The 23449-nt window shown below is 47.8% G+C and overlaps 3 protein-coding genes across 6 annotated transcripts in view; 1 reads left to right on the forward strand and 2 right to left on the reverse strand.

Annotated features, from left to right (window-relative positions):
• The window catches only part of LOC143785594 (dynein axonemal assembly factor 8-like), a 58627-nt gene extending 58232 nt beyond the window's left edge, over positions 1 to 395 (reverse strand). Inside the window, exon 1 of the mRNA XM_077274582.1 lies at positions 356 to 395. The gene's annotated coding sequence lies outside the window, so the exon portion shown is untranslated. The remainder of the gene's footprint in view (positions 1 to 355) is intronic.
• Positions 396 to 499: 104 nt separating this feature from the next.
• ANKS3 (ankyrin repeat and sterile alpha motif domain containing 3) lies at positions 500 to 12286 on the forward strand. Of its 3 annotated transcripts, none has more exons than XM_077274587.1 (17): positions 500 to 958; positions 3444 to 3625; positions 4720 to 4918; positions 5003 to 5124; positions 5525 to 5606; positions 5835 to 5970; positions 6428 to 6568; positions 6703 to 6837; positions 6903 to 6997; positions 7177 to 7338; positions 8467 to 8591; positions 8796 to 8937; positions 9013 to 9185; positions 9275 to 9354; positions 10032 to 10118; positions 10190 to 10280; positions 11453 to 12286. In XM_077274587.1, the coding sequence occupies exons 2-16, from the start codon at positions 3468 to 3470 to the stop codon at positions 10270 to 10272; spliced, it is 1920 nt and encodes a 639-aa protein (XP_077130702.1). In that variant the 5' UTR covers positions 500 to 958; positions 3444 to 3467; the 3' UTR covers positions 10273 to 10280; positions 11453 to 12286. The 3 variants fall into 3 exon arrangements, with proteins under 3 accessions (XP_077130702.1, XP_077130703.1, XP_077130705.1); XM_077274588.1 differs by having other exon boundaries at positions 500 to 980; positions 11453 to 11854; XM_077274590.1 differs by having other exon boundaries at positions 10190 to 10276; positions 11453 to 11854.
• LOC143785598 (glucagon receptor-like) overlaps positions 12049 to 23449 on the reverse strand; it is a 100252-nt gene continuing 88851 nt past the window's right edge. For both annotated transcript variants that reach the window (XM_077274596.1, XM_077274595.1), the window contains 11 exons: positions 23011 to 23118; positions 22103 to 22224; positions 21537 to 21643; positions 19867 to 20023; positions 19167 to 19326; positions 19021 to 19081; positions 18838 to 18907; positions 16643 to 16731; positions 14859 to 14997; positions 12941 to 12982; positions 12049 to 12185 (listed from right to left, as the gene is read on the reverse strand). In XM_077274596.1, coding sequence (XP_077130711.1) covers positions 12123 to 12185; positions 12941 to 12982; positions 14859 to 14997; positions 16643 to 16731; positions 18838 to 18907; positions 19021 to 19081; positions 19167 to 19326; positions 19867 to 20023; positions 21537 to 21643; positions 22103 to 22224; positions 23011 to 23118 — 1118 coding nt within the window. In that variant the 3' untranslated portion in view covers positions 12049 to 12122. The remainder of the gene's footprint in view (positions 12186 to 12940; positions 12983 to 14858; positions 14998 to 16642; positions 16732 to 18837; positions 18908 to 19020; positions 19082 to 19166; positions 19327 to 19866; positions 20024 to 21536; positions 21644 to 22102; positions 22225 to 23010; positions 23119 to 23449) is intronic.

The following is a 23449-nucleotide window of genomic DNA, read 5'->3' on the forward strand; positions in this document are numbered from 1 at the left end:
GGGCTATCATACTGATTGGGGGCTGGGGGGCTATCATACTGATTGGGGGCACTAGGGATACATATATAATTGGGTGGGTTTTTTTTGGGGGGGTGCAGTCCCCCGTCGCCCCATGTCCCTTCATTAAGCGCCTCACAGCGTACCTGTCTCCATGGAAACCCCGTCTCCCTGCTCCGTGTGTACCGGGTATGGCTGCGGTGAATATTCGCCTCCTGTATACACTCCCTATTTCCCGGCACCTTCCCCTCCGGGACTTTAACGTTAATACTGACGTTCACCGAACAACCGTCTGTCACTTATTGCGTTACTTCAAAACACCGGGAACAGTCCCGCCCCTTCACTAGGACACGCCCACCTGCCGAATAACTACAGGTGCGAGGACATTACCACGCCCACTTCCAAGCTAATGCGAGGTTGCCAACTACAAACCACGCCTACTAAACTAATTCTAGCCACGCCCATAACGTCCTTTCGCGTCGCTCACCTTTTCGTCACCCAGACAACCAGTCCACGCTCCGCCTCTTAAGGTCCTGGCAGATACATAAAACAAAAGCGAAATCGCAGTGATTGTAATTGGTGTCCGAACAGAGATCGGGCTCAGACTATAAGGACCCAGAGTCCCGGGACGGCACGAGCTCCTGTACGTCACTGCTATTAGGTAGAGCCGCGTTTATGTATAGTCTGCGGTGTGCAGCGGACAGGACGTTGTGTGGTGTCTTCCTATTGGTTACTTTACTAGACGCCCTTCATTGATTTGTGCATTGGATTGGATACAACTGCTGTCACTCAAAAGAAAGGCCGAGCTTGCCGCAAAGTACTGTGGGAAATGTAGTTGGCAGAAAATCGCAAGTTAGAAGTTACTAAATAGGAGAGAACTACAGAATCCAGAGTCCTGAGCGGGAAGAGAGAACAACAGCTGGAGGCTGAAGGCTGTGCACTGCGGGAGCCCAGAAAGGAGGTCAGCTACAGGATACATACCGGTGTATGAGGGGAGGAGGACGGGGCCGTGTGTGTGAGGAGGAGGACGGGGCAGTGTGTGAGGAGGAGGACGGGGCAGTGTGTGAGGAGGAGGACGGGGCCGTGTGTGTGAGGAGGAGGACGGGGCCGTGTGTGTGAGGAGGAGGACGGGGCCGTGTGTGTGAGGAGGAGGACGGGGCAGTGTGTGAGGAGGAGGACGGGGCAGTGTGTGAGGAGGAGGACGGGGCAGTGTGTGAGGAGGAGGACGGGGCCGTGTCCTGATCCCTGTGTATTAGGAGGAGGACGGGGCCGTGTCCTGATCCCTGTGTATTAGGAGGAGGACGGGGCCGTGTGTGTGAGGAGGACGGGGCAGTGTCCTGATCCCTGTGTATTAGGAGGAGGACGGGGCCGTGTCCTCATGGCTGTGTATTAGGAGGAGGACGGGGCCGTGTCCTGATGGCTGTGTATTAGGAGGAGGACGGGGCCGTGTCCTGATGGCTGTGTATTAGGAGGAGGACGGGGCCGTGTCCTGATCCCTGTGTATTAGGAGGAGGACGGGGCCGTGTCCTGATCCCTGTGTATTAGGAGGAGGACGAGGCCGGGTCCTGATCCCTGTGTATTAGGAGGAGGACGGGGCCGTGTCCTGATCCCTCTGTATTAGGAGGAGGACGGGGCCGTGTCCTGATGGCTGTGTGTTAGGAGGAGGACGGGGCCGTGTCCTGATCCCTGTGTATTAGGAGGAGGACGGGGCCGTGTCCTGATCCCTGTGTATTAGGAGGAGGACGGGGCCGTGTCCTGATCCCTGTGTATTAGGAGGAGGACGGGGCCGTGTCCTGATCCCTGTGTATTAGGAGGAGGACGGGGCCGTGTCCTGATCCCTGTGTATTAGGAGGAGGACGGGGCCGTGTCCTGATCCCTGTGTATTAGGAGGAGGACGGGGCCGTGTCCTGATCCCTGTGTATTAGGAGGAGGACGGGGCCGTGTCCTGATCCCTGTGTATTAGGAGGAGGACGGGGCCGTGTCCTGATCCCTGTGTATTAGGAGGAGGACGGGGCCGTGTCCTGATCCCTGTGTATTAGGAGGAGGACGGGGCCGTGTCCTGATCCCTGTGTATTAGGAGGAGGGCGGGGCCGTGTCCTGATCCCTGTGTATTAGGAGGAGGGCGGGGCCGTGTCCTGATCCCTGTGTATTAGGAGGAGGGCGGGGCCGTGTCCTGATCCCTGTGTATTAGGAGGAGGACGGGGCCGTGTCCTGATCCCTGTGTATTAGGAGGAGGACGGGGCCGTGTCCTGATCCCTGTGTATTAGGAGGAGGACGGGGCCGTGTCCTGATCCCTGTGTATTAGGAGGAGGACGGGGCCGTGTCCTGATCCCTGTGTATTAGGAGGAGGACGGGGCCGTGTCCTGATCCCTGTGTATTAGGAGGAGGACGGGGCCGTGTCCTGATCCCTGTGTATTAGGAGGAGGACGGGGCCGTGTCCTGATCCCTGTGTATTAGGAGGAGGACGGGGCCGTGTCCTGATGGCTGTGTATTAGGAGGAGGACGGGGCCGTGTCCTGATCCCTGTGTATTAGGAGGAGGACGGGGCCGTGTCCTGATCCCTGTGTATTAGGAGGAGGACGGGGCTGTGTCCTGATCCCTGTGTATTAGGAGGAGGACGGGGCCGTGTCCTGATCCCTGTGTATTAGGAGGAGGACGGGGCCGTGTCCCGATGGCTGTGTATTAGGAGGAGGACGGGGCCGTGTCCCGATCCCTGTGTATTAGGAGGAGGACGGGGCCGTGTCCCGATCCCTGTGTATTAGGAGGAGGACGGGGCCGTGTCCCGATCCCTGTGTATTAGGAGGAGGACGGGGCCGTGTCCCGATCCCTGTGTATTAGGAGGAGGACGGGGCCGTGTCCCGATCCCTGTGTATTAGGAGGAGGACGGGGCCGTGTCCCGATCCCTGTGTATTAGGAGGAGGACGGGGCCCTGTCCTGATCCCTGTGTATTAGGAGGAGGACGGGGCCGTGTCCTGATGGCTGTGTATTAGGAGGAGGACGGGGCCGTGTCCTGATGGCTGTGTATTAGGAGGAGGACGGGGCCGTGTCCTGATGGCTGTGTATTAGGAGGAGGACGGGGCCGTGTCCCGATGGCTGTGTATTAGGAGGAGGACGGGGCCGTGTCCCGATCCCTGTGTATTAGGAGGAGGACGGGGCCGTGTCCCGATCCCTGTGTATTAGGAGGAGGACGGGGCCGTGTCCTGATGGCTGTGTATTAGGAGGAGGACGGGGCCGTGTCCTGATCCCTGTGTATTAGGAGGAGGACGGGGCCGTGTCCTGATCCCTGTGTATTAGGAGGAGGACGGGGCCGTGTCCTGATCCCTGTGTATTAGGAGGAGGACGGGGCCGTGTCCTGATCCCTGTGTATTAGGAGGAGGACGGGGCCGTGTCCTGATCCCTGTGTATTAGGAGGAGGATGGGGCTGTAATCGGTCTCCTTATTTTGTAGGACATCGCGGTATAGGTCGGTGACATGGCAGAGCTCAGCGATGAAGCCAGTGAGACCGAGATGTTGAGCTGCAGTCTGTCTATGTGGTATGGAGAACCTGTGGACGGTCAGGAGTTGTCCCTGGATCTTCACACTGCAGCCTCTATCGGTCAGTATGAGGTGGTTCAGTGCTGTGTGCGCAGGTAAGAAGTGATGATGATGAGGAGGAGGAGTTTAATGAGATGTTCTTTCCATTCCCATATAACATACAGGGGCTTCTCACTAAATTAGAATATCGTCAAAAAGTGAAATTATTTCTGTTCTTCAATACAAAAAGTGAAACTCATATATTATGTAGAGTCATTACAGACAGAGTGATCTATTTCCAGTGTTTATTTCTGTTAATGTTGATGATTATGGCTTACAGCCAATGAAAACCCCAAAGTCATTATCTCAGTAAATTAGAATACTTTATAACACCGGCTTGAAAAATTATTTTAAAACTTGAAATGTTGGCCTACTGAAATGTATGTTCTGTAAATGCCCTCAGTACTTGGTCGGGCTCCTTTTGCATCAATTACTGCATCAATGCAGCGTGGCATGGAGGCGATCAGCCTGTGGCGCTGCTGAGGGGTTATGGAAGCCCAGGTTGCTTTGATAGCAGCCTTCAGCTCGTCTGCATTGTTGGGTCTGGTCTCTCATCTTCCTCTTGACAATACTCCATAGATTCTCTATGGGGTTAAGGTCAGGCGAGTTTGCTGCCAATCAAGCCCAGTGATACTGTTGTTTTTACACCAGGTATTGGTACTTTTGGCAGAGTGGACAGGTGCCAAGTCCTGCTGGAGAATTACATTTCCATACATTTCAGTAGGTGAACATTTCAGATTGTAAAATCATTTTTCAAGCTGGTGTTATAAAGTATTCTAATTTACTGAGATAATGACTTTTGGGTTTTCATTGGCTGTAAGCCATAATCATCAACATTAACAGAAATAAACACTTGGAATAGATCACTCTGTCTGTAATGACTCTACATAATATATGAGTTTCACTTTTTGTATTGAAGAACTGAAATAATTTCACTTTTTGACGATATTCTAATTTAGTGAGAATCCCTTGTAGTTAGAACCTGTTTAACCCTCGCAGTGCCGTCTCCTGTTCTCGACAACCCTATTGAGCTCCTTTCTGCTGTATTTCCCGGTTATCTTTCTGTTGTTCCTGGTGGCCGCCCTTTCCGCTCATCAGTGCCAGTCGCTGCTCCCGGGAACTGATCTTGTGTGATTTCGTCTTTGCACAGGAAAGATGTGGATCTGAACCAGGCGAACCTGGGTGGATGGACGCCGCTCATGTATGCCTCCTACATAGGCCACGACGCTGTGGTCAGCCTGCTGCTGGAGGCCGGGGTGGATGTGAACTGCAGGACCCCCAGCGGGCAGACCCCTCTCATACTTGCAGCCAGCTGTGGCAATGAAAGCGTCGCTTACTTCTTGATCCAGGTAGGACCCCGGATTTTGGGTGGGATTAGATCTGGTCTTCTCCATAGTCTGTGATTCCCATTGGTCTCTGTTTTCGCCCCATAGCAGGGGGCTGAGATTGAGGCGAGAGACGCCCGTGGCTGGACCGCCTTGTTCCACTGCACCAGTGCTGGGCATCAGCGGATGCTGCGATTCCTGCTGGAAAATGGCGCCAGTGCAGATGCCAAGTAAGAATGCCAGGTCTCTGGCGCTCCGCACCCCTGCCATCATCTCTTACATGGGGCTGTCAGTTTGGGCCAACACCTTCCCTTTAAAGTGGTTGTCCAGTCTAAGCAAAGTCTGCAGTTAGGCTGTGAATTGTGAATGCAGACTACTGAATCACTCCAGTCACCCTATCACATACCTCCTATCACGTGATCGCCCACGTACACTTTTTATAGGGAGTGTGTCACAGGGGAATCGTGAACTTTGAGCATAGAGTGACTGCAGACTTTTTTTCTTCTTAGACTGGACAATCCCTTTAAGCCTGATGTAAGATGCAGACATTTTCCTCTTGAAGTCGTTCCCTGTGTTGGATTTGGAAGTGTCTTTTGCTTGAAGGTAACTAGAAAACTGCTTGACTCCTAGGGAACCGGTGTACGGCTTCACTCCCCTAATGGAGGCCGCGGCGTCAGGACACGAGATCATAGTGCAGCATTTACTGAACCACGTAAGTCTCCAGAAGCTTTAGATTTTCCACTTCCTTCTGCACTGGGTGGTCCGCCGCTTTGATGACGTCCTGTTGACGGGTCTCCACCATGCTTTACTTTCCATGGGCACATTCTAAAACGGCACAAAATCAAGACCTCCTACAGATTTAGATGTCTTTTTTATTCCCCGTTGCCATTCCTCTGACTATCTCCAAAAAAAAATCAATCCAATTCTTTATATTTTAAAGGGGGTCAAAGTGAGTGAGACAGATCACAAAGGAGACACCGCCCGCATGTTAGCAGCCAGGTACGGCCATTCTAGGATAGTGTCGCTTTTGGACTCCCATCGTGTCAAGGGATCCCGGACTCACAGTCGAGGATCAGGTAAGATCTTAAAGTGAAGCCTATAAGTGGCTATGATGATGCTACAGGAGCGTGCACAATGATCGGGTTTCTAGGCCACATGCATAGCCAGTGTTGCTTCTAGCATGACAAGATGGCGATCCGTGCACTGTTCAGTGGCCATTCTCAGATTCTGCAGCTCAGCTCCTATTGACATGAATGGGAGCTGGGCTGCAGTACCGAGCGTGACCACTAGTTTATTGGCCATTCCTAGATTCTGCATCTCTGCTCCTATTGACATGAACGGGAGCTGGGCTGCAGTACCGAGAATGACCATTACACTGTACGTTCTGGCTCCATAAACTATTAAATACCGGCTGATTGGGTGTCGGCCCCCCACCATACTGATATTGATGACTTTTCCTACGTCCTAGATGGCAGTAAAGTCATTTGAGTCTTCTGGGTATCATTATGTCCCATTGTGTTCCTGGTTTTTCAGCACGTCATGAAGATCTCAGCTCGTCGGACGAGTCCTCCTTCACCCCCCACCGACCAAGGCACCAACGTAAGCCTAAAGGTCCCAGTATTCATGATGGTCCGCAAGCCTTGGCCAAGATGACGGCTGGTGGGCCCAGCTCTGGTGAGTCCATTCATCCTCCACTTGTGGTTTCCTTAGCTGTTTGGTTAGAGATTGCATGCTGGGAGTTGTAATTGTGCAGCAGTCGGGGAGAATCACAGCTGTAGGCTATAAGGTGGTCCCCTCCTTCACTTTAGGTGTTCAGGTTCCTCCTCAGGGCTACGTTACCTTCAGTGACGGCGACTATGAGTCTGGAGGTTCAGATCTCAGATATCGGGACGTCACCTCGCCCATCAACGAGCGCGACGTGGAGAGTAACGGCAGCAGTAAAGGTCGGTACTCTGGATATAGAATACCCATGGCACCTATGAGTATATGATTCATTGCTCTATTTCAGAGGAGGGGTACGCCGGGGGGCCGCGGTGCAGCAGCAGTGAGGGGATCTGTATCAGCACAGGCGTGAGCAGCGAGGCCTCCCTGGAGAGCAATGAGGTAGGCAGGACCGGCGTGGTAAACTTGCTCTCACGCCCTCCATGCAGATGTAAACGGATCAAGCATTTACAAGGGTCTTCTTTTTTGGAAATGATGCCCCTCTTGGGTTACATTTGGTATTGCAGGTCACCACTGAAAAGAGCGACAATTTTTTAAGCCAAGCTTTTCTCCATCTTTAGGACTCTGATCCAGCGTTAGAAACCGCCAACAGGAAGCCCAGCAAATTATTGGGCAAAGGGAGACAGCGCAATGGTGACGCCCATACTGCCCCTGGATCCGCGCACTGCAGGGCATCCAACCCCTCGGCAGATCCGAACATCCCACCGTATACCGGACCCAAGGTACAATGCACAGATCTAATATATGACTATTTATTGGAATATTTTTCCTTTATAAACTGATCAGTGGGGGTCCATTAGCATGAAAGTCATGGCACTTCATAACAAATCCTGGGCAACTTTGTTGGAAACTTCATCAGTTGTTCTGTGTTTGAACAGCAGCAATAATATCCAGTGTCACCTGCACTTAAGGGTCTCCTCTCATAGAGTGATCGGATGTCACTAGGATATGCCATAAATGTATGATTACGGGGGTCCGATCGACTTTGATAATGAAGTGATCACGGCACTGAATCTGCTCTGTGATTCTTTCTCGCCTCCTCCAAAGTGGCTCAATTCTCAAGAACAGTGGGTGTCAAACATCAGACCCCCCACTAATAAGGTGGTCTATTTAGCCCCTTCGCAACATCTGCTGTAGATATTTAGTGTATGTAGGAGCGAGCCCAGGAGCCGAGCCTGCGCACGGAGGGAGCCGAGCCTGCGCACAGAGGGAGCCCGGGAGCCGAGCCTGCGCACGGAGGGAGCCCGGGAGCCGAGCCTGCGCACGGAGGGAGCCCGGGAGCCGAGCCTGCGCACGGAGGGAGCCCGGGAGCCGAGCCTGCGCACGGAGCGAGCCCGGGAGCCGAGCCTGCGCACGGAGCGAGCCCAGGAGCCTCAAGACTGAAAGGGGGAGAGAAAAAACAGATTTAATAGGAATATAAAAGTTAAAGTCCTCCACCACTGTTTTCCCAATACAAAAATAAATGTAAAACATTTTTTTTTTTTCTTTTTACTGCAACCTTCCTCGGTCCACCACCACCCTAAAGAAAAAAAATCAATAAAAATTTATCAGAATATTGGCAGTTTCTCAAAATGATACCAATCAAAAGACTACTTTCTCTGCAAAAAACTCCATTGACAAAAAATATATATAATCTAATTGGAATGAATAAAATCTAAAAGAAACTATACTAGATTGTCATTACCAGAATCGTGGCACCAGGTCAATTTTACTGCACACTGACTGCCCTAAAAACCAAACCCCAAAAAGCAACAATGGGTAGGAAAAAGAAATAAGGTTTTAGATGCAGGCCGGTCATTGATTCCTGCTCTAACCTCCGTGTTCCTCGTTACTTTCTGTCCCGTGGTCAGGACCTGGCGGAGCTTCTGGAGCAGATCGGCTGCTCCAAGTACTTGTCTGTCTTCCAGGAGCAGGACGTTAATCTCCGAATCTTCCTTACCCTCACTGAAACTGACCTGCGGGAGGTGGGCATCACGTAAGTAAAGGGCGGGTGGGATTTGTGGCTGCACAAAGAGAGCGAATTGTGTAAATGATACGGTGACTCCACGATGCTCCTTCAAAAAGAGATTCTGCAGCAACTGAGCCAAGTGTTGTTAGAATCTCTGCCCTTCTGTAAATGAGACGAATAGCAGCGGCCTGAAAACTCTTGTATATTATGTTTTGTTTTTTTATTTTATAGCTTATTTGGGCCAAAGCGGAAGATGACGTCGGCCATTGCCCGTTGGCATAGTTCTGCCCGCCCTCCAGGAGATGCTCTAGAACAAGCCTACGCCGACCGTCTGGAAGCGGAGATGCAGGAACTAGCCATCCAGCTGCATAAGGTAGCCGCCTACAATGCCATCAGTCGTTATTTGCCTCCCGGACCCCGGATCATTTCTCTTTTTTTTCCTGCATAGCATTGCGAGGAGACGGAGACATTGAAAGGACAGGTGGACCAGGAGAGGGAGCTTCGAGCCGTAGCCGAGGGGTGTCTTATGGAGCAAGAGACCAAATGGAGGGCTTTTCGTAGCCAGTTGGACGCCACTAGCAACCTGGCTACTGATGCCCAGCGGGCACTAGATCAATTCAGGTACCCACCATATTCAAAGCCGGACTGATATGTTATGTGACCATAATGAGCGCTTATGAGGAGCTTATAGTTTTGTGCACTGCCCATAGGAGCTGCCAGGAAGAGCTGTCACTGCGTCTTGGCAAGGGTGGCACTACAAGGACAAGGCCGCCTGGCTGCAGACTGACAGGTAAGAGGCTGGGGGATGGAAAGCATCAGATTCGGAACGTGATGACCATTAACCCCTTACTGATCCCTGACGTCCATGTATGTCATGTACAGGGTGCGGGTGTATGGAGCGGGCTCAGGAGATGAACCTGCTCCTTACAGGGCACATACAGTGATCAGGGCTAGCTCTGATCACTGCTATTTAACCACTTAGATGCTGCTTGTCAATAACTGACAGCAGAATTTAAATTGCTGCCTGCACCGTGTCACCAAGGCAGATGGTGGGGGGCAGCGGAGACCCCTGATGCTGCCAGATTGGCTTCATAGGAGGTCATGATTTTGACTGTATATTATTACTACAATCCAGTAGTATTGCAGTATACAGTACAAGTGATCGCAATCTCCCTAGGGAGACTGAAATAATCAGTGTAATGGAATAAGTTTTAAAAATAGTCTCCTCCTTTTTTTTTTTTTCCCATCCAAAAATAAAGAAATAAAAATGTGAACGTGCTTGGTATTGCCATGTTGGCAGGGCGACACGGCAAATTCTTTTTTCGTTACAAAGTTCCAAATATTTTTTTTTCCTCCCTTTCACCACCCCACTTGCATTTTTATATTTTCCAGTACAGTGTATAGGCATGGGCTGGATAGAGTGAGTGCCCTGGATTTCGGGTGACGATCTTCTTCTTCTTCTCTTAGCCCCACAGGTCAGTAATGCTGCTCCGGTGAAGTCTTCTAACGTGCAGGAGCTTTCGTCGTCTCTGGAGGAAAGCACGGCGGTGTTGGGTAAGTCGCCAGAGACCTTAAAACTCTCCATTATAAGAAAGTGGAGATGTGAACGGCTCCTGTCTCTGCAGAGAAGGCAGTGAGAGCGCTGCAGGAGAACCTGGAGAAGATGAGAACGTCAGACAAGGGGAGACATAAATGGCCGGACCCCTGAGGAGGCAGGTAAAGCGGGAGACATGGTTTCCTCTAGATCCTTTCCACCCTCCATTCATACCCCGTCCTTCTTTTTCTTGACATCTTCATTGGGGAAGAACCATGACTCCCCATCTCCCACACACCTGCGATGGTCAGTGAGGCCGGACCACCTCCATTAATGTGTCTGCTTCATTAGGTAATGATCAAAGGAGACCACCACATCGCTCCGTCTCCTTTGACCAGTGCCTTCTTGTTAGATAGATGGAGGCACAATAAAATAATAGTGAATTACACCATTGCTTACTTGGCGAGTACCCACCATCGCAGTTACGAGCCGGCCTTTGTCTATTTGGCCGCAGCAAAGACGTGCTATATGTGACATGTGACCGGCCTCGGCACTATGCAGCACAAGACTGCTTCCTCTTGCCTAATTTTTTGCCCACTTGGAAACCCCTATTAAGCTGATCACCTGGAATGCAGCAGGAAGTGTTCAATTTCCCTACAGCGCCTCCGCAGGGGGAATTAAGCTTTACACAGTGCCTTAAAGGGAGTCTATCAGTATAGATTGCGTGTTCAACGCAAACACGCAGGCTCGGTGCACCCTTGGTGCGGCCAAACCGTTCCGAGCAGCTTCCCACCTACTTGATTTTCCCAATTCTATTTTGATTGACAGCTCTGAATTTATATAGTGAGAGAAGGGCGGGACAGGTGTGAAGGTGCACTAAACTGATGGGCCGCACCAAGGGTGCACCGAGCGCCTGTGCTCGGTTTGAACAGTCATTTTGTCCTGATAGATTCCCTTTAAGCAACAATGAGGTTTAGATGCAAAACCCAAAACGGCCTTTGAACAAGGTGGTGCTGCTTCAGGGGACATAAGAGGTCCGTGATTCCAAAATAAGGTTTTCTAATGAAAGGAAGGTTTTATCAATGTTTTTCGCCCATCTACCTATATGGGGACATTGGGGTCTCCCAGAAAACAAAGCCTAAAGAAACTGACAAAACCGCGGACCTTTTTATGATACAGTGTGGAATGTTTATTTCCAGAAGACCCCTGTAAACCTTTTCCCAAGCCCCTCTATAACTCCCCGTCCATGAGTCCAGCTTTGTATGGCCCTTATCTTGGCGTTTTCCCATATTTGGGTCTTTCCAAGCCTCCGCCACCAGATATTGCATAACGACTGTAATCTTCCCCTTTCTAGGAGATGCTTTTACCATACCTCAGACGGCGGGTGAAACGTTCCACCCCGAAGATGTTTGCGATCCTTGATCACGCCGCCCATGGCAGCCCCCGTCCTTCTCGGCTCAGATGGCGACACTGGCGCAGTACCCGTCCTGGGCTGACAGACTGCAATCTCCGGTGATATTCTACTGATCCCCCCCAGAATGTGCAAAGGGGGAAGGTGACATTTTTATGCTTTCTCAGTGAAGCAGCCATTGCGGTTCACGAGAGTTTTTATTGTATCGGACAGGTGCAGGCTCATAGGGTTTAGACTCCTGTCCATGATTTTTATTTTAGAAGAAGGGTTTAACGGGTAAACTGTGCCTCGATGTTCTAATGGGGCACAGCTCAACGTTATGTACTCGAAATAAAATTTAAAAAAATTTAAAAAAAAGTTGCAGGCTCCATTACTGATGAAAAAATGCAGGACAAAGAATCGTCCAGATGACTCTCGGAGCCAACACTTCCATTATTTGCACCCCCATTGGGATTTTGAGTTCTGCTAAATGTTTCTTCTAAGGCCTGTAACCCCTCGATGCTTAGCAGGCACATGATGGCTCTCGCCTGTCGGGGGGAAGCCCATGAAGCAGCCATTGCTTGACATCTAGACTCCGCGCATAGCGGCTTAGATTAAAAGTTTGTTGTGTTGGTCACCGCAGAGAGGAGCCGTCCATTTTCCACGTCTGCCACTTTTTCTGTATTTCATACTTTACCTGAAAATGAGCCATAATTATTATTATATAACGGTGCAGAATATTAATGGGGTTTTCAAGGCCTTATTGCAATCGGCAGAATAAAAGGGCACTTGTGCGGGAGAGGGTTAATTTGTCATTGTGTGTGTTTGTGTGTACACATATAGTTATATAATGTTTTATTTTATTTAAAAATAACAAAATATGATTAAATAATAAAATATGATTTATATATAGACATGTGAATATATAATATCGTATTTTATTATTTCATAATAATTTTAAAGTAATATATATATATATATATATATATATATATATATTTTTTTTTTTTTAACAGATTTGTAATTTGCAATTCCCAATTCCCCCAGATCAGTGTGAAAGGTGGGCATTTTGATCACTCCAACTCCGCTTTTAATAATAGGATTTATTTTTTTCTCATCGGTCTGTATTAGAAATGATAAAATAGATTTGGAGGACTCCAGTCCAGCACCCACGTCCATAGTCCACGGCTCTGCGAACTACCTCCTGCCTCCATCCCCAGCGCCGGTTCTGATTTATTGACCCAGGACAGTTTCGTCAGAAGAGGACGCGGGTATTCTGGCCGGTAGGAGGCGGTCTGCAGGGTTCCCGTCCGGCAGCCATGAATTACTGACGTGCCCACTGGAGCAGGGTTCTGCCAATTTATTTATTTGCCTTTAATCTCGCCTTTAATCTGTGTACATTGGTAGAACCAGGATTGCAATTTATAATAAATGGAGGTTCTATTAACTTACCTCTTTATTAGCAAAACAGTATAATACCGCCACCAGGAAACCCTGCAAGACACAGTGACAGCGGGCACAAGGTTAGATGACGTCCACGGTGGGCTGGGGGTCTTGTATGAAGAGTTCATGGAAAGTAGTTCTGTACCCATAGGATAGGGGGTCACTTACTGCCCGCTAGACTCCCCCGCGGTCCTGAGAACGGGGCTCAGTTGGGCATCTACACCATTGCTTTCATTTACTCTCTGAGAGCCAGATTTCATTTTTTTTTTTCATGTATTTTCTTTCTTATAGAGAGCACACATTAAACAAACAAAAAAAAACACATCTGAAGTATGTAAAACTTAAGGGGGAAAAAAAAGCCCACGTCACAAAAAAAGTGGCATCAAAAAGGTGGAAAAATATTGACGTTTGTAAAATCATCTTAATGTCTATCCAAGTATATCGTCTATGGAACTTCTCCAGGTCCCAGAACTCTGGAGCAAGGAAAATGCTTAGTCAGAAAGTTACATATTGTGTAAAGCAGGGTTTTGTGTTGATAATAGGAAAAAATGTTATATTAATTTATCTTTTAATTTTCTCACTGGTCATTAAACCTAATAGATCCCAGGTTCGTCACATGGATATTGGCAGAGTCTGACTATTCTTAGCTTTCGTATCAAAGCGTCTATGCTGAGCATGCTCCGGTAAGGACAAAAGCCATAAAAGGTGGAGGAGGAGGTGAGCTGTGACATCCCCTATTGTGAATGGTGGATCCTGTGTTATCTACTGTATATAGAGGTGTTATCAGTCATTGTGCAGGAGGAGGAGGTGAGCTGTGACATCACCTATTGTGAATGGTGGATCCTGCGTTGTCTACTGTATATAGAGGGGTTATCAGTCATTGTACAGGAGGAGGAGGTGAGCTGTAACATCACCTATTGTGAATGGTGGATCCTGTGTTATCTACTGTATATAGAGGTGTTATCAGTCATTGTACAGGAGGATGAGGTGAGCTGTGACATCACCTATTGTGAATGGTGGATCCTGAGTTATCTACTGTATATAGAGGTGTTATCAGTCATTGTACAGGAGGAGGAGGTGAGCTGTGACATCACCTATTGTGAATGGTGGATCCTGCGTTGTCTACTGTATATAGAGGGGTTATCAGTCATTGTACAGGAGGAGGAGGTGAGCTGTAACATCACCTATTGTGAATGGTGGATCCTGTGTTATCTACTGTATATAGAGGTGTTATCAGTCATTGTACAGGAGGATGAGGTGAGCTGTGACATCACCTATTGTGAATGGTGGATCCTGAGTTATCTACTGTATATAGAGGTGTTATCAGTCATTGTACAGGAGGAGGAGGTGAGCTGTGACATCACCTATTGTGAATGGTGGATCCTGCGTTGTCTACTGTATATAGAGGGGTTATCAGTCATTGTACAGGAGGAGGAGGTGAGCTGTAACATCACCTATTGTGAATGGTGGATCCTGTGTTATCTACTGTATATAGAGGTGTTATCAGTCATTGTACAGGAGGATGAGGTGAGCTGTGACATCACCTATTGTGAATGGTGGATCCTGAGTTATCTACTGTATATAGAGGTGTTATCAGTCATTGTACAGGAGGATGAGGTGAGCTGTGACATCACCTATTGTGAATGGTGGATCCTGAGTTATCTACTGTATATAGAGGTGTTATCAGTCGTACACAGGTGTTGTTTTATCGTGATCCTGTCTGTGCTGATAATGAGACTAATGAAAAGTCTTCTGTAGCAGTCAGGAAGGGTGAGTTTTGCGGCCATTGTTTGAAAATTGCTGTATTACAGTTTTGCTTTTGTTCTGAAATGAAAATTTATGAAAAATAGATAACTATATGTAATCTATCAAACTTGATTAAAGTGTTAGCTCATTTTGTGTTGGTTTCTCTCTGAGCTCATCTTACCTGGAAGGAGCTGAAAAAGAGGTTAAAGAAGACCTTAATGTACCGCAGGATCCCCGATGTCTGCTCATCCGTGGCGAAGATGAACACCACCTCATGGATCCCAAAGAGCGGGATGAGAGTCAGTGTCGCCTTAGCCAGTCTAAAAATGGAGAATATGAAAAATGGAGCTGTGAGCCCCCTGTACCGCAAAATTATACAACTATTCTGCTCAATAACAGAACTTGACACACAGAAAGGTGTAATAACGTAGTGATCACTCCCCAATGAGGCGTTTAGGGAACTGTACGTCACAAGGGTATTCCTAGCTCTGTAGGTAATCGCCTATTACTAGGATATGCGGCCGCTTTGGATTGGTGGGGACCCCAGCAGACCATTGACAATGAAGAGGCCGCTGCATCCTCTGCACAGCGCTGCATCCTCTGCACAGCGTCGCTTCCAGCCGCCCACTGCAGAGCGTTCCTGTTCATGTGAAGAGGCAGTCTGTAGGGTCCATTGGTGAATAAAAGATCTGTTTTACATGGGCTAGTGCTAAACCAAGGATGAAGCATCCAAACCTGCTGTTGGTACCTAGCATCAGTAAATAAATACCATCATAGACCCCAAATGCTTCTAAAGTTCTTTGACTTTTAAAAGAGGATCTGTCACTTTTCATGAATATGTAATTTATTTTAATTCAGTGTAAATGCTGCTGTTATTCTGAATCCGGCGATGTTTTTCTTTTCTTCCTGCGCCTCTCCGTTCCCAAGATATGGTCCCCTTTTCCTTGTGCATAAATCTAGTCTTGTTAGGCAACTGGGTGTGGTCAGCAAGAGAATGTTCACAGAGAAGAGTTGAGAACTACAGTAGATTTACATACACAGAACAGAGGTCCCTATCTCAGGAACGGAGAGGCGCAGAAACAAAAGAAAGGCAATGCCGGATTCAGGAGAACAGCGGCATTTATACCAGGTAATAAACATTACGTATTTATGGCTGTTGATGCTCCCCCTATAAGACTTTTCTAGGCCTAGAAATGCAAGCTAAAAATACACAGTCTAGGACAAGGCATCTAAATAATCAAGGCGGTATTTGTGTGGCCTCTATTCATGGGTAAGTGATGAATGGCGGCCCCCCCCCCAGCGCGCGTTCTGCTGTGACAAGGACCTGTCAGGTACAGACTGTGCAATCAGCACCAAACGGAGCTGTATAAAGCGGCGGGGGAGAGCGCTCATTGATGTGAATGACAGGTGAAGCAATCAGAGAAACGTATCCTAATGATGGGAAGCGGCACCACACCTGCAAGACCCATTCCATTCATAAGGCTTATTTCTGAAAGCTAAGAGTTAAAAAAACATGGAGATGCCCATAGCTGCCATTTTTTTAGCTGCCATTTTTTTAGCTGCCCCCTCATTAGGTGCGATTAGAGTTAGTGCGAATCGAATCTGTGGACGCTGAGAACCGCTTCTTTCCTCCCGGCAGCTGCGGCTCCTCTTTTGGTTACCCGGCCTTGTTGCAGTATAATAATCTAAAGAAGAGCCGCAGATGCCGGGAGATGGGAGACACTTCTTGGGGCTCTAATTCGGTGGGCACAGATTGCTGACGTGATGGGTCCTACAAATTGATTCCCACCAACGCAGGTTTTCATATTGCTTTCTTATACAGTGCATAGAATAGTGCCGCCATACGGTGTGCAGGATATACCCGCTCTATCGGCCAGAACAAAGTGCGACTACATCCCTCGCAAAGGCAATATACACGGCATCCCTGGAGGGATACAGGACATAACTGGGATAATTGATCCTCACCTCAGTTTGTAGTCCGCAAAACCTTTCTGATTGGCTCTCAGCTTGGACAATATCATTTTCAAGATCCTCATAAAAATCACAAGGTTAATCTAAGGAGTAAGGAAGATATTGGGTGTAAGGAGCACATCATCGAAAAATTCCCATCGTGTCTAATGGAGTCTGTTTTTCACATACATGTCCGATCTGTGATTTCACGGCTAGAACACGCACCCATTATAGTCTACGGGGCTGGTCACATCTATGTGGTTTTTTAATACCAAGTGCCTGCAAAAGTAAAAATGGAGACTTGTCCGATTTTTATCCAAACTATTTAAGTCACCCATTAAAATCAATGGATCCTTAAAGAAAAATAATGGATGTCATCTATGCGCCGTCCAAGTGCCGTCTGTTTTTAGCTGTTTGATAGGTAGAAGATTTTTTCTTTTTTGTATGCAAGAAAAACATATTAAATATTAATGGTTCTAATGGACACACGAACCAGAATGGATGGAAATCTAATCCGGCACCAGGAAAAAAAAAACATTTTTTTTTCTTGCATGTGAAAAAAAAATGGACGTTTGGGGCAGGTTCACAAGACCGATGTCTTCACATCGGAGAAAGATAGTCCGATTATTCTGATCAGAGTTGGATCAGTTTTTCTTGGATGTGGAGAAAAAAAATTCTCCATTTTGTCATCCCTGAAAATCAGACCACTCAGATGTCTTCCATTTTTTTTTTCCACTGACTCATTGATTTTGATACAACACTCGGACATGTCTCTGATTTTTTTCCCCAGACCACTTGGTCTGAGAAAAAATGGGATTTGTGCACATCCCCGTAGAATATTGTAGGTACGAGCGCCATAACGGATAGCACTCGCATGAGAAAATCAGTTGTGTGCACGAGACCAAACAGCAAGGATGTCCCCCGGTAATCACAAAACTGCTGGGGGAGGGCCAGGGTATATATGAACCTCACTTCTTTTTGGCCAACTTATGTTTGGAAACAAACATATCAGGACCATCCTGGCAAATTCGTGTAGCCCACTGGGTTGTGTCTTAAAAGATTTGCAAAGAAAGACCCCTTTAATGACTACTTAATTGGCAATAACATTAGTCCTCATCACCAATGAGTTCTTTGAGTTGCTTAGCAACCAGTTGGTAGGCTGGGATGACCAGGCTGAGATCCAGGCCAGGATGACCAGGCCGCGATGACCAGGCTGAGATCCAGGCCAGGATGACCAGGCCGCGATGACCAGGCTGAGATCCAGGCCAGGATGACCAGGCCGCGATGACCAGGCTGAGATCCAGACCAGGATGAAAAGGCCGGGAGATGCACTACTCAATTGCCAATTACATTAGGCCTCATCACCAATGAGTTCTGGGAGTTGCTTAGCAACCAGTTGGTAAGTCGGGATGACCAGGCCGGAATGACCAGGCCAAGATGACCAGGCTGAGATCCAGGCCAGGATGACCAGGCCGAGATCCAGGCGGCCGGGATGACCAGGCCAAGATGACCAGGCTGAGATCCAGGCCAGGATGACCAGGCCGCGATGACCAGGCTGAGATCCAGGCCAGGATGAAAAGGCCGGGAGATGCACTACTCAATTGCCAATTACATTAGGCCTCATCACCAATGAGTTCTGGGAGTTGCTTAGCAACCAGTTGGTAAGTCGGGATGACCAGGCCGGAATGACCAGGCCAAGATGACCAGGCTGAGATCCAGGCCAGGATGACCAGGCCGAGATCCAGGCTGCCGGGATGACCAGGCCAAGATGACCCAGGCTGAGATCCAGGCCAGGATGACCAGGCCACGATGACCAGGCTGAGATCCAGGCTAGGATGACCAGGCCACGATGACCAGACTGAGATCCAGGCCAGGATGACAGGCCGAGATCCAGGCGGCCGGGATGACCAGGCCAAGATGACCCAGGCCAGGATGACCAGGCCACGATGACCAGACTGAGATCCAGGCCAGGATGACCAGGCCGCGATGACCAGGCTGCGATCCAGGCCAGGATGACCAGGCCGGGAGTTGTTGTACTACTCAATTGCCAATTACATTAGGCCTCATCACCAATGAGTTCCGGGAGTTGCTTAGCAACCAGTTGGTAGGTCAGGATGACCAGGCCGGGAGTTGTTGTTTTTGACATCCCACCAGTAAATCCGCCGTATACAGCCCAGTATATATAATGTAATACCAATGTCAGCGCTCACCACAGAGGCCAGCAGGATGGGGATCCGGATAATCCACCAGTAGGCCATGTTGTCATTTAGGGCCCAGCATCTGGAAAAGGAAAACCTCAACCAATCAGAGTTTAAAAAAAAAAAAAATTGGAAAAAGTAAAAAATATGTAAAAATAAAACCTGGCCATGGACATCTAATATGGCGTCACTCACTCTTTATTCTCCTTGAGATACTTCAGCGTCAGCCAGGGAATTACGAATAAAACTGGCGTCCCTGCGACGGAGAGAGAGAAACGAATGAACATGGCATGAGCGCCCCTGACTGCACGGGCTGAGGACAACTAATATATCCTTATTACCCCATCCAAGATACAGGTAGAGGGTATAGTTATTCTTCTCGGAGAACACGGCTCCGATAAGCAGCTTGTACAGGTAGACCGCCTCCACCACAAACCAGTAATGATTGGCCAGAATGCAGTACTGCATGATCACCTGCGCCGTGCGGCATCCGATGGCGGCCTGGAGGACATTAATAATATATGGTATAAGGAATTATTAAAGGGGTTTTGCAGTTTTTAAAAAAATTGTCCCTCTGGTTTAAAAAAAAAAAGTGCATTTTTCACTTCACGAGGTCCAACACAGAGCGCTGGCATCATGTGAACAGCACTGCAGCCAATCAATGCTCAGCGCTTCATTCCAGTCCAGTTCTGTTTGGAGAAGTGCTATTCTGTACAGATATTAAGAAGTCTGTTTAGTAAAAGTAAGTTCCCCTGGGGCTAGTCAATATAATAAAGTCTCGAGGAACCTCAGAGGACCAAATGATTCTGAATAAGATGATATATCGAAGAACAAGGTTCATTTTAGGTGTCTGGTTAATTGGTTTTCTTAGATAACGAGTTGATTATAAAGGATGGTCATCTATAGCGCCTGACAAAGACTCAGATATACTGAGCAGGCACGCATTGAAGGTGCTAATTAATATATGAAGAGTGGTGGGCCGTCCTCCGAGACCCTCCTTGATCATTGCAGGATTATGCACGGTGACATCCCCTCTCTTACCTTGTTGCTGATGAGAATCTCCCAGTCTGACACCTCAATGATCCGCATGCCCCATCTCTTCTCCTGTAAAACATCCCTCACAATGACCGATATTCCACGCAGGGCAAAGGAGAAGAACAGGTTGGCGTGGATGTAATTCCTGGTGCAGCGCAATTTCCTGGAAAGATATAAGGAACTTGGTGGATCCAGGTCAGAAGAATCAATGGTCTACACCTCTGATAAATGGCCGATGGAGAAGGTTGTCATGCACTGGAGGCCGTGTGGCCAAGAAGATCTTCCATAAACCTCATACATCATTCAACCCCAAGCTCCATTACAAATTCTTACCAGGGTATCCAACCTTCTCTGGGGCCCAGGCCCATATGCAGCCCACGCACCCCCCATTATGTCATGATCCGGTCTGGGTTTTGAGTCCTGTCTGCCCTTTTTCCGGGCAGACCATGTCAATGGTTAACTTTGCTCTGCCACATTCTGGGTTCAGGTTTGCTATTTAGCTCTGTTGCATCCTGCAGGCGGTGTCAGATATATTTTCTGCCTTCGGCGTGAGTATCTGATTTGTCCTGCTGTGCTTTCTGACCTTGCCTGTGTCTATTCCTCCTTCCCTGCCTGTTCTGTCTTAGTGTTTCCTGATTTCTTTTGGATTTCCTGGTGTTTGACTCTGACTTGACTTTGCCTCTGGTCCCTGGTACTTCTGCCTTTTGTCTGGTATTGACCCTTTGGCTCTCCACTGACTCTGTGATTGTTTTTCCCTTTGTACTGTGTGACAGTCTAGGATTTGACTCGGCTTGTTTGACTATTCTGCTGCCACCTGGTGGTAGCTTCGCTGCAGCACTGCAGGTCTGCCCTTGCAGACTTGTTACTTTCCTTCCACTCTACTGCTATCTGGTGGAAGTTGCAGTTACCTGCATAGCTGCAGCATGACGCATTGTAGCTGAACCTCTCCTATCATGCAGGTACTTGGATATGGACATCATGTAAGGGTCACCTGCCTAAAATGTCGGAAAACCCTTTATTGGTCATTTCTTGGATATGGCTCAAAAGTTTTGTCTGCTCCATACGTGGAGGGCGCCGGCTGTATTATACAGTCAGCAACTGCCTCTAACAGCAGGGATCTGATATCGCTCTGATGGCTGCTATTTAACCACTTAAATGCTGTTGTCATCTCTGAAAGTGGCATTTAGGCAGCTCAAACTCTGTGGCGCTTTTTTTTGGGGGGTGCCCATCACTCTCCCACCGTACCCAGAAGCCTACTGAAAGCCCCCTTGCTGCCATGTTTCCTATGATGCCCAACCTGTTAAATTCACTATATACCACAATACTTATGCATCTGTCCATCTTTATACTGAAACATTGGGGGGTCTCACCATTTTACCGCACCTAAATTTTTTTTTTTTTTAGCATTTTTCAGTACAGTATATGGTAAAGTGAATGGTTTCACTCAAACCTATAACTCGTCGGGGGAATAAAACGAGCCTTCATACGGCAAAATGAACAGAAAAATTGAAAAAAAGTTCTAACACTTTGAAGAAGGGGAGGGAAAAAATGGAAGTGCAAAAACAAAAATACTCCCACCAAGAAGGGGTTAAAGACCTTGTAGTATCAGGACGACCCCTGCGGATACGGCGAGGCGTGGCGGGCAGACGGGTGGTCTCATTAGGGGTGATATTTACCTACACATGGTTAGTATCAGTAGGGATGACAGCAGCGCCATCAGGGACACCGAGTAACCCACAGTGTACAGCGCTCTGAAGCTCAGCAGTAAGTCCTTGGTGCCCACCTGGACAAACAGACGGAGGAATACTACAATCACCAGTTATAGCATTTATATTGAAAAATTAAAGGGGTTTTCCGCTTTTAGAAAACCCTTGTCCACCGGCTGCAGTTTTGTTTAAATAAACAAATTGTGCTTTATTCACCCTTCCCTGGTCCGGCCCTGCCACTGCTCCCGGTGTCTGCTATTGTCAGCAGTGCTGACGTCATGTTGACAGCACTGCAGCCAATCACTGAGCGCAGTGTTGAAGGTATGAACGGCTCGCAGCTCTTGAGCTCATCGATTGGCTGCAGCGCTGTAGATGTGATGTCAGTACTGCAGGCATGGGAAGCAGAGGCGGAAACTCAGCACCAGACCCCCACGAGGGACAGGCATTTTCTGAAGGAAGGAAGCCCCCTTTAAACCCAAATTTAACCCAATATTTAATCCAGTGTATTAGATATATCTCCATAATACTGGCGTCACCTCTTCCTTCGTCAGCTCCATCTCGTCTTCACACTGTGATGAGTTCCTCCACGGTTGGGTCCCATTGATCATCACCCAGAATCCGTCCAGTCCGCAGCGGCGGGAGACTTGTCCATGTTTTACTGACAAGAAACCTCAATACTGAGGACTGTGCATTCATCTACTAACCCATATGTGGGTAATCATAGGCTATAAGGGGACAGCAAGATTAAAAGTCTGCATATCCACATGACAGCCCACATGCATGCTACAAACGCCTTCCCATCGCATATTTTTCTGCCCAGGATTGCTCTCGACCAGTAAATGGGGCTACATTGTATGCAGAGACCATACTTTACTATGGCTGCATCCCCTTATTTTTAGTCAAAAGAGCCCCTAATAAGCATTTATAGCTTAAACGATCCTTAAAATTTGGTATAATATATAGAATATACGGTATATAAGCTATCGCATAATATATAGAATATATATATATATTTTATTTAATATAATTATATGTATAAAAAATAAAATAAATGAAATAAAAAAATATTATATGTACATATTTATAAAATATATCTGCGCAGCCGAAACGCAGGAAAAATTTCACCCAAGAAAGTGAGGTTTTCAATTCTCTTTAACTTGCAGTTTTCAAAATCACCACTAGAGGTCACAAGACAGCCTATCCTCCATCCATGTAGCTGAAAAGTTCTTCTCCCGGAGGTCCCTGAGACCCCCACATCCTACAGAATACCTGCAAATTACTGTCAGCATCTCATCACCTCCACCGCTAGGGATTTTTCAATATAATCCTTAATTACATAGGCAGAAAACTGCAATATGAAGTCAGTTCGCATATGATGAGGCTGAAAATTTATTAAAGAATGGATACCAGACATTCTAAGCAGATGACATAAGTATGTAATTACCTTTCTGGAACCAAGGAAGATAATAAGGACAAGAGATGCTGGTGATCGCTCCCGGTGCGCCATCTGGCCAGCAGGCGTACATATCAAAAGTGCGATTGCAATGCAAACCTATGAGGAGGGGAGCGAAAATGAAGAAAGTCAGAAGATGCAATGATGGGATCCATGGAACAGCAGAGACTTGTTGGAAAACAGCTGAGGATCCCAAACTGGACTGGTGCCCCCCATTCTTTTAGTTGGTGAGGATCCCATTGGTTGGAGCCCCACTGATCCTATCACTATGCTATTAATATTTTTAACCCTTTCCTGCCACAGTTTTCATTTCTCTCTTATGTTGTTTTTTTTTTATCTGTTCTTTCCAAGATCCAAGAACAATTTTGTCGTTGCTTTTTGGGTTTCCATTCAATAACTTTATTCTGCCGGCCCAGCACGATTATGGAGA

This window comes from Ranitomeya variabilis, chromosome 7, assembly GCF_051348905.1.
Source record: "Ranitomeya variabilis isolate aRanVar5 chromosome 7, aRanVar5.hap1, whole genome shotgun sequence".
Classification (NCBI taxonomy): Eukaryota; Metazoa; Chordata; class Amphibia; order Anura; family Dendrobatidae; genus Ranitomeya; species Ranitomeya variabilis.